The following is an 11,077-nucleotide window of genomic DNA, read 5'->3' on the forward strand; positions in this document are numbered from 1 at the left end:
ACAAGAGCACATATAACAAAACCAAACATGCAACTATTGCTTTTAAAACTCTACTGCAACCTAACATTGAAGTGAACAATAATTAGATATCTATAATTTCCCCCAAAAGAAAATACATAAACAGGATAATTTTACCTGTATGTATACAGCTTCTCAGATCATTTGAAGGGGGAAAAGGAGAGGATGGTGTTTCTCAATGATCAAGACGCTTAACTAAAATGGGTGTTCATTTGGAAAAGAAAAAAAAAAAAGGCCAACAATGTTTTAATCCAGCATTAAACAAAATACTGTGCTTATTATACTACTTTAGCACATCGGAAAAAGCAAAATAACTACCCATATTTTGGCATTCATGTTTACCTTTGCTCAGATCTTTTGGATTTCACAAAGCTCCTATCCAGTGTTGCCATGAAATACAGATTGTAAAATCTAGGTAGCACAGGCTACTTCTCATACCAATACTAAGTAGAAAGGAACATGAAGCAGTGCATTACACTACAATTCCTGAACTACTACAGTAACAGTGAAAACCTAGAAAAAGTTAACCTACAGTTTACAGAAGGAACTAATTATCTGCAGAAGCTGATTTTTGGTTGTATATTATTTTACATGGTGTGATTTTCTACATCTGCTCATTTAAAACAGACATAATCGTTGCTTTCCTTGTTTCTTGTATTCACTCTTTGCCAATCATCTATATACCATACACCAAGCATATGAATATAAGCCCAAATATCCCAGACAACCCAGTGAATAGTTAGTGTAATGCACTGGTGTGAGGTGTGAAATTCAAAAATGTCTCTCAATCTTCATCAAAGTTCTGTTGTAGAAGAAAGTTGGCAGCCAAGTTTTCATTCTTCTCACAAGCAAAATATGCCTGTATCACAAGTCCTTCAGGAAATCCTAATGCCTTTAACTGAAGAAAAGAAACACATTTAGAAAGTACACTTTGTATATTACTCTTCAGTAATATACTCTTCTCAACAGTGAATGAGAATACTAGAGAAGGGCTTATTCTGTGCCAAGGAAAATGAGTAGTCTGCACTTAAAGGCATTCAGCAAATCTTTGACTTAGGCAAAGGCACGTGTATACAACCATTTGGTGATTTCTTAAAATCCTCACAGCACACACAAGGCATTTTATATACAGGGCAGATCAAATCACTGTGAGAAACTGTGTTCTATTATGCCTTATAAATCATTCTAAGATCTAATTATATGCTTACAAAACAGTATGAATGTGTCAGCTGAATACTAAGGCACCTAAGTTTTGAGGTGTGTCTTACATGGAAAAGGTAAGAAGCATACAGATGTCTGTTGGGTTTTGGAACAGGTTGCAGAGCTAATGCATAAAATGGTTTTAATGTATGTGGATGAACAGTTTCATTACATCAATTTTATTGTCAATTTCCTTGAGATCTAGAGGATTGATATCTACATTTAAACTGTTCTTTCCCGATTATCCTTACACAACCTTTTGCTTTGCCACTTGAAAAACAGTCTTTAAGATACAAAAAACACTACCTCAGTATAACATAATTCTTTGCAATTTGGTCTAGGAAAAATCACAGAGGTATTGCCATCTATGCAGATCCGTATTTACATAGTGTTACAATATAATGCCCCAAGTACATTTTTACAGACATGTTAACCTGTATTTTTAGAAAGCTACGATTAACTAACTCTCATGGACAGACAAGTAACTCAGTTAAGTAGTGACTTCAACTAATCTACTTAATTATGAGAGCTCTTACTATCCAAGTACTTCGCAAACAGTGCTCTTGCAGACACACCTTTGTACCTGGAAACCTACCCTAGCATGATCTAGAACAGTAATGTCAGAGGCTTTTGCAAGAGGAATTACTGTCAGAGTTCCTATTGTTGAGGGAAACCCATTCAACCATCAGCTGTTACAGATGGCCTCTGGTCACTTAAAACTTCACATCTTCACAGTAAGACAGATTCAAGAGATTTAAGACTTAACTGTTATAAAGCTAGAAGAGATGTGATTTGAAATAAGACAACAGCTATGAAATATCAGATATGAAATACCAAAAGTGATGGAGAACTAGTGAGCATAAACCAAGTTAAGGCGTGTCGTAAGCAAGCAACAAAGTCAACACCCTACAGCAACAGTAAAGTAACTTTTCAAAGAAAGGCTCACCCTTTCTATAGCTTCTTTTTCCTGAGGTGTTACTTGAATGTAGTTCATATGATCATTTCCAGCTTCTGACAATCCTTCAGTGCTGGCACCATCGTCACTGCCACTGAAACCTTGGCGGGACTCTAGAACTGGCTCATTCAACATATGAATAAAGTGTTCCTGGTGCTGGCTTATTTGCTGTGATGTATAGAAGAAAAGAAACAAATATACTGAAATGAAGCATGGTTAAGCCTGTCAACAGGCAAGTAAGAATATTTTCAGTGAATTAATTAGTCAAAAGAATATGTAAAAAGTACAGAGAGAAAAATGATGAAATCTAACCATAAGAAATGCAATTTCATGTTCCAGTTCAAGTGCAGTGAACCTTCGCTCTTCCTGATGCCCTTTTGCACCTCTCAGAGACTCAGACTCATTTCTAATGTCATAGAAAATATCATCTGTACAGCAACTACTGTCAAAAAGCCGAACACTGTAACAGCTATTAACACTAACCCAGTTAACATCAACATATCCCTTTCTTGTAAAGCTACATCAAAATTAGAAGCATTATTTTGTTTTAAGATTCACCTGCAGTAGTTGAGGATTTTCTCGTCCAATCTGCTGTAGCAATGCTGGTAACAGAGAAGGATTTTGCTGAATAATTTGTCTCATCTGCTGGAACTGAGGCTGATTTCGTAAAAACTCAAGTGGATGTCCTGAAAATCAATAACATCTTTTTTAAAAAGTTACCAAGGTTCTTAATAAAATACATGCCCAAACTGTGGACAGAAACAGGACATGAAAGTGGACAATACACCCCTCACTGAAGAACAGATGAGCTTGCTTCCTCACACCTGGTCTAGCTTTAAGCAAGAATTTTTTATACTAAGGTTAAGCAATGCATTTTCTTTTCACTCAGCCTTCTAAGATCCAACAGCCTTCTGTCCTTGAACTCCAGCACTTTTCTCTACATCTCATCTCAGAGTAACCTCAGAGACACGTACTCAACGTACGGTCTTGTCTGTATGCCTACAACAGTTCTCTACTTCCTGCAATAGGTCATTTCTGTCTTTCTCAAGTCACTCATGCATTCTCATGTATCCTATTCTGTCAGGTACTGACTTGACTGCATCAGTGTCTGAAGTGCTCTGAAATATGCCACTCCCACAATCCTGTCTTTATGGATGTCACACATGCCTGTTACTATTACTTGTATCTTTAACACTCTGGCCTCTAACAAGGCTTACATCTTGAACATCATCTCTGCCACAGCTTAAAGACAGACCTTTCCTACTCCTTGGTTATGTGCCTTTCATGCATTTATTTCCCTTTTAAGAGAGAGTTCTCTTCAGCAGGCATCAAAATCTGTCCATGTGCTGCCCTGCTAAGTGAGGAGTCCTAGGTCATGGATACATCTCTCAGGTGCTACACCTCACAGCTTTATTACAGGCTTTTCCCTTGATATTCCAACTTCCAAGTAGTAAACACATTAGTATAGTCACAGTTGACAGTGCACAGTTAGTTACAGAAATAGAAAAACGCAGTCTGAAAGAAAACACAACCCCTCCACATTTATGGCCTTACATTTAAATCCCTTCTAAAATCAAAGGAATTGTGCAAGTTCACAGCACGTTTTAGAAAATTCATACTTTATTCCAGATATATCCAAATACAAGTCATTTGTTCCAAGTACCATACTTGGAATTTCCATGTTACAGCTGTTTCCAGTTCACAAGCACCAGGAACTTAAAATTCCCTGAACCAGAGAATGCTTAAGTGCATGTGTTTATCATATCCTCACAAATATAACCTTCCTTACCTTCTAATGAACTAGTAGTCATAGGTATATTTGCTGCTGCTGCTGCCACTGCTGAAGACTGAGAGGCACCAGTGCTTGCTGGTTGAGAGGGTTCAGCCACAGCCTGATTATCTCCAGGTATACCCTAAAGCCACAGTTCACATAATTACCTACAGAATGCTGAAAGATATTTGTTTTACTACGTGTATTATTTAGTTTTCAGAATGAAAGCAGAAAATATGAATGCTTTCACTGCAGATACAAAGCAAGATACCATAATTGGTATGCATTTACAACTGAAGAGAATACGGTGAAGAGAGGTTTGGTTTTGCTTGGGTTTTTTGGTTGTTGGTGTGGTGGTTTTCTTTGTGGTTGGTTTTTTTTTTTAAACAAGAAAAATAGGTGGCTTGTACAGTGAGGTGGTAAAGCATGCACTGCCTAAGATTAAAATACATTTTAGTCTGTAAACAGAACAATTCAAAGCAACTATTTAAGTTATTCAAGTGAACAAGTTTAAACAAAATACACTGTTACAATATGGTACACTGTTCTGCAAATAAAGGTACATTACATGAACAAAATAGTACACAGTGAGATTATAGATACGGCAAAATCTGGCAAGAAGTTTAGAAGAGATAACAACATGGCTCTTTGTACCTCTTTCCTCAACTCAGAGTGACAACTGTCATTTTCTGTATCTTAAGTGTGAAAAGGCCAGCATATTATCAAATTTTAGCAGTTAACATTTATTTTGTTTATTTTCCATGTGCAGACAACTTTGTATAGGAACTAATTGCTCACGGGGATGAAAATGACAAATGTAAAAAAATCCCAAAAAATTACAGTATATTAGAATGTGGTTATATAACTGAGACATACCTTCTTCTATGACTTATTCCTGCATGGGAATCACTCAAACTCCCCACCCTAACCATGCTTTTGCCTCTGCACTGAACCAAATTTGTGCTTTCCATCCTCCTCTCTGAAGCCCAGAAACTTAGGCAGCTTAGCACAGGACAGACACCAAGAAAGATTCCTATATGACTACAAGCCATGATGGTACAGGTAAAGGAAGCTGTCTGACAGGAACCCAAGAGGTAGACTTCACAAAGCAGTAAACCTTCTGATACAAAGTAACATTGGGGGAGCTATGTTAAACCCAACCCCAAAAGGGCAAGACCATAAGAGATCCTCTACCTCACAACAGTCAGTTTCTAGGACATCAAAAAAACCTGTTTTTCTACATTCTTCCAGTGTATTCAATCCAGGTGTGCTGGCTTTAATCAGGAAAGAGTTAACTTTCTTTACAATGGCTGGTATAAAGCTAGGTTTCTGTATTTACGCTGAGAAAAGTATTGATAAGGTGTCTTTTTTGGCTGGTGCTGGGCAGTGCTTGCACCAAATTCAAGATCTCTCTCAGCTTCTGATACTGAAGCTGCATATTCAGCTTTCTCACTACAGGCAGTGTGGGAGGAGATACACAGTTCAGACAGCTGACCCAGACTGATCAAAGGGGCATTTCATTCCATAGTATGTCATACTCAGTACACAAGTGAGGAGTGGGCTGGGGATCCATCACACTATCTAAATCTCTTTTTGCTCCTTCACTAACTCATTTGTTAGCTGCTTTGCTAACTCTTTCGCTGTCTTGTTCATGAGTGAGTTGGTGGGTCAGTTGGCTTTCCCGGTCATGCTGTCACTGATAGAGCTGGCACGGACTCTGCTGCAATCGCTCCAGGGCTCTCTGGCTCTGACTCTAACTACTCAGGACCTGGCTGTGCCATCAGTCTGCAGGTGGTGAAAAACTGTATGATGTTTTATTTTCCATTATATTAATTACTTAGTAGTACTTATGTATATATAAATTAATAACTACAATTTGTTGAGGTATATTCAATTAGTAAATAGTTCTTAACTTTACTAGCTTCCTTCTTTTCCCTCTACTTCTTCCCCTCTGCTGGAGAATGAGGGGTGAGGGGGCATGGGGAAGAGGTGTGAGAGCATCTTCATGGTATTTTGCTGGCTGGACTTAAACCATGACACCAGCTAAGTTTGAGAAGGCAGCAGCACTGGTGTAACTGAATATATTTCATCTGCCTCAAATGAGAAGGCACCCTTCAGTTTGGGAAGTGCAAAATATAAGGAATGGGGTGGGTGGAAATAGTCATAGAACTTCAGTGTAACCAGACAATGAAGAGGTTTTACAAACCTTCCATAGAAATCACTGGTAGGCAATGTAGATTAAAAATCTTGCTGTAACATGTTCTTCACACGATACATTCATCACTATAGTTACCAAAAAGGACAAATACGCAGCTAATATAAAGGCCGCATCTAGAAAGGGAGAACTGGACAGTGTTCTTAATGCCTTACAGAGCACTGCTTAAATACCTGTTCCCATTAAATCAGTCATTTCTGTGAATCAAAGTACATTGTAGGAACTCTGCTTGATTTCACCTATTCACAGGCACATGTCACTGCAATCTGTGCCCAGATCAAAGAGCACATGCTTGTTTAAACCTGGTTTGCTCTTGAATGGAAGCGCTGTCTAAACTAGTCCAACCGAATTTATTTAAATATGGTTTGTCATCTTGAATATCATCTTAACTCTTAAAACTACAAGCTTGAGGTATCATTCTTCAAATAACTGAGGCTGTGTACAATTGTAGGAAGACCAACTAGTGAGGTGTATACACCTTGTTCATACAGATATCCAACAGCATAAAGCACAATAACAATTCACAGATAATTAATTTTGAATATAAACATTGCTTGGACAGCTAAAAGGCCATTTTGTCTCATTGTGGCTTAAACAATTTTCTACCGTTTAACTGGGCACCAGAGTTTTTAGCTGACATTGTTCTCCACAGGGTAATAATCACATGAGGCCCAGCCTAAAGAATGTACACATTTAGAACATAATATTTCCAGTTGGAAGGGACCTACAACAAACATCTAGTCCAACTGCCTGACCACTCCAGGGCTGACCAAAAGGTAACACACGTTAAAGGCATTGTCCAAATGCCTCAATGACATGCATGGGACACTGACCAACTCTTCAGGAAGCCTGTTCAATGTTTAATTCACAGTTTCTTTACCCTCACAGTAAAGAAACTTCTCCTAAAAATTTCCCAACAAAGAGATTGCAACCAGTCTGGTTGTTGGAGGAAAGACAGGACTTCTCCTTAATTAAGGTTTAGGAAATCAAAGAGATCTGAATCCAAATGCCTCCAAAGACGAGTCTAGGGCAAATAAAAAGAAACAGTGTCATTTGGAATTGAGATCTCTTTCCATGACCACAGCTCAAGCATATCGGATTACCTCCAGATCATCAGCCATGAAAACTGAACAGCTGGTCATCTGAACCATGAACAACTGAAATCTACAGGGCTCATTTAAGGAACAGCTACACTTTAAGCTTAGATACTCTCCTTAAATTTTCTTTCCAACACTTTACAGGTACCTTTGGTGTACTGATTCTTTAAACCAGGACAGCAGTATACACTTACAACTCTCAACACCCTAAATCCTACCCTACAGATTACATAAAAAGATAACAGTGATGATAGTTTGGAGGCAGCTAGAGTAGAGGGTCAAAGAACAGTCTTACCAATGGATCAGTATTAACTGAAAAGAAATTTATTTTGAGTGTGGCCAGCAGATCGAGGGAGGGGATTCTGCCCCAGTATTGTGCTCTTGTGAGACCCCATCTGGAGTACCACATCCAGCTGTGGAGCTCACAACATCAGAAGGATATAGACCAGTGGGAGCAAGTCCAGAGGAGGGCCATGAAGATGATCAGAGGGCTGGAGCACCTCTGCTAAGATGAAAGGCTGCTAGAATTGGGCTTGTTCAGCCTGGAGAAGAGAAGGTTCCAAGGAGACCTCACTGCAGCCTTCCAGTACCTGAAGGGGGCCTACAAGGAAGGTGGGAGGGGACTTTTTACAAGGGTCTGTAGTGACAGGACAAGGGGTAATGGGTTTAACTTGAAAGCAGGGAGGTTTAGATTAGGTATCAGGAAGAAATTCTTCACGTAGAGGGTGGTGAAGCACTGGAACAGGTTGCCCAGAGATGTTGTGCATGTCCCATCCCTGGATGTCTTCAAGGCCAGGCTGGATGAGGCTTTGAGCAACCTCGTCTAGTGGAAGGTGTCTCTGCCCATGGCAGGAGGGTTGGAACTAGATGATCTTTAAGGTCCCTTCCAACCCAAACCATTCTATGATTCTATGATCTTTAGTCTCCAGCAGATCCAGGACAATTAGAAAAAAACATTTGTAGCAACAGGATTCTTCTAGAAGGACAAACTAAGTCTGGCAGCTAATATGGTCTCTAAGAGCATATAGAGGAAATAGAGGAGGCTGTTCCTCTATTTCCAGGATGTTTCCTTTTCCAGGATGACAAAGAGGACAAGCAAAGAAAAGATATTCTCCGTCAAGGAGAGCATGAAATAGAAAGGGACCAGCTTATGTAACAGAAAGACCCATTTTAAACACAGGACCTAGTAAGGGAGTAGAAATTAACTGCTCAGACCAGTCAGACTTAAAACTATTTGGTAGACATGTCACGTGTTGAACACCATTGTAGGGATGCTCTATTTCTATTTAGGAGTTCTTGAACAGAAATAAGCTACAGCAGGTAAATACCAGACTGAGTGTACAAGCACTGCACACTGTACACGACTGGTACATGCATTCCAGTCCAACATTCACAGGAGGCACTGAATTTATGGTATTTTGAAGACTAAACAGTGAGATTCCAGACTTATGGCAGATAAATGGGAGCTACTCCATCTGCCCTTAGGACAACACAGTATTTATCACCTTTTGTTGGCCTGATAATAGATAACTGAACTTTTTACATCCATGTACTCAAAACATTTGTTTTCTGTTTAAAAACTGCAGGTTACAAAGCCTTGGGATCATTAATGTAAGTAGCAAGCACAACAGTGACTTGTAATTACGAAAGAAGAACTTCATTAACAAAAGGAAAGTTTGATAACTGGAGGTAAAGATGCCAGTTTTCTTATCAGTCTACCAGAAATTCAATTAGGATATATTTTGGAAGGACTGGTTCAAGATACCTGTCTTCAAGATTTTAAGGAAGTTTAGATTTAGCATAAGAGAAAACCACATCAGGGAAAAAATGGTATGCTCAAGTAAAAATTAAACACATTGGAAATACTAACAAGCTCCCCAGCCAGATTCTTTGTGGTTATGATTCACCAATCAGATTAAGCTATACTTGGCAAAGTAATCCAAAAAGCCCCTAAAACAACTCATAAGATTTCCATTAAAGTGAAGCCACTCTATCTCCTCTCATGTCAGTGAAGTTCATTTCACCCTTCAAACTACATTTATCAAATGACTAATTGTTTCTTCTCCAAAACACTGTTTAAATTAAAAAAACAGTAAATTCAGCAACTTTAAAATAAACCTCTTAAATCTTTCTGTTTGGAAAGTATATTATTGATAACACTGTGCATTATTAGTAAAAATTATTAACTGGAATTTAAAAAAATGCTTCTGTGATTTTATAGATACTAGTACAAAAACATAGGTAATAATGTCACTAACAGAATCACTGAGCCAGCCATTGGCACTTAAAACTATCACTGTAACTGGATATACTTTACATACATATTCATACAAATCAACAATGAATAAAAGCAAGGAAGAGATAGAGGTAGTTAGGGATGACGCTGGTATTTCCTTTAACACATTATGATCCTCCAAAATCCAAATCTCAGCCTTACAGATGTTGTTCTTCTATGGAGATGTATTACTTTCGCTGACTGAATATTCAAAATTACAAGTAAATCAAAGCTAAAATTCTTTAGCAAGGGCTATAAAAGTGAAAGAACAAGGTGTAGGCAAAATAAACTGCTCACCATTAAAAGGTATTCCACTGCTCTGTCAGGATTGTTGAAGCTGGCCCTCAGCGCCGCAATTACTTGCTCTCGTTCATAGCCCATTGACATGATCTCAGCCACCATATTCTCATAGGATTGACCTGTCACTAGAAGTAACATGACCACCATTTTAAGGGAATAAGGCAGAAAAGGCACAAAAAAGTTTCAATGGATTAATTTCATTTCTACCTAAATTTGAGTAATTAATTGAAGAGTAAAGAATAGCTCATATTGCCATGATTCTGTTGCTTTAACTCCAAATATATTCTAGTGGATTCATTATGCACTTGATTGGAATAGTAGAGGGTAATGAACACGATGCAAACATCTATTGAAAAAGCAGCACTTGTGATACTCGTAATTGAAATAATATTCTCTCTCTATGCTTTCTGCTAAGATCAAAGGCATCCTTGCATCTAATATTTAATTCTTGAGGTAGTAATAAAAAAAAAAGTCCTGCAGAGTAAGCTTAGAAATTAAATTTTAGGCAGAAATCTGCCTGTCAAACTGTTAGCCACTCACTTTTTTTCCAAATAGAACTTTACACTATGATTAGATACACAATAAATAGGGATGACCAAGTTACAAGTGTATACTGCTACATGTTGTTAATGATGATCAAAGTTATTTAATCAACTTAACATAGACCCACTCAAGTCAGGCAGAAGACAGATCTAGGAAACTCACACAAGACCTCAATGAGTGTTCGGGAGAACCTGTTCTCATTTAATTCAAGTGTATTGGCCTAGACATCCCTCACAACAGCAGAAATGTACTAAAACAGACTCACAATTGCAGCCATCAAGACAAAAGGGTACACACACTATATATGGAGCAATTTAAGGACAAGTCATCACTACACTAATTGTATCGTAGGGAAAATTATCTCTTTTCATAATCCATTTTAGTTCCCTTCCTTAAAAGCAGACAGCAGGTTTAACAATTAAAAACATAGCTATGCTATTACAAATTGTAACTGAGCAGCAATTTAAATGTTATCTTCCCATGCAAAACCAGAAGAAACACAAATCCAGGCATTAAACTACCATCTCCTTCCTTGGGTAAAGGTATTTCTGATCTCACTGGAATCCATCGGGAGCCCACCTTAAATGCCTCTATGTGAACACAAGGAGCATGGGAAATAAACAAGAAGAGCTAGAGGCATGTGCACGCATGAGGGGCTATGACCTCAATATTAGCATCGTGGAAAGGTGGTGGGATGGCTCCT

General features: G+C 38.3%; 1 protein-coding gene across 1 annotated transcript; it reads right to left on the minus strand.

Moving 5' to 3' along the window:
- Nucleotides 1-696: 696 nt before the first annotated feature.
- RAD23B (RAD23 homolog B (S. cerevisiae)) lies at nt 697-9,978 on the minus strand. Its single transcript, XM_010152652.1, has 5 exons — nt 9,829-9,978; nt 3,963-4,086; nt 2,732-2,859; nt 2,165-2,341; nt 697-916 (listed from the first exon to the last, which is right to left on the minus strand). Exons 1-5 carry the CDS (start codon nt 9,976-9,978, stop codon nt 803-805), a joined length of 693 nt encoding a protein of 230 aa, XP_010150954.1. The 3' UTR covers nt 697-802.
- Nucleotides 9,979-11,077: the final 1,099 nt, after the last annotated feature.

The sequence above is a fragment of the Eurypyga helias genome, unplaced genomic scaffold (genome assembly GCF_000690775.1).
Source record: "Eurypyga helias isolate BGI_N326 unplaced genomic scaffold, ASM69077v1 scaffold11105, whole genome shotgun sequence".
Lineage (NCBI taxonomy): Eukaryota > Metazoa > Chordata > Aves > Eurypygiformes > Eurypygidae > Eurypyga > Eurypyga helias.

What these genes read in the sequence shown, in the direction of transcription:
- RAD23B (XM_010152652.1), bottom strand. Translation starts at nt 9,978, where the DNA reads ATGGTGGTCATGTTACTTCTAGTGACAGGTCAATCCTATGAGAATATG. An exon ending in CAGTGGAATACCTTTTAATG is followed by an intron (nt 4,087 to 9,828) that starts GTGAGCAGTTTA and finishes CTGTGGCTTTAG; the next exon opens with GGTATACCTGGAGATAATCA. An exon ending in AAAAAGAAGCTATAGAAAGG is followed by an intron (nt 917 to 2,164) that starts GTGAGCCTTTCT and finishes TCTTTTCTTCAG; the next exon opens with TTAAAGGCATTAGGATTTCC.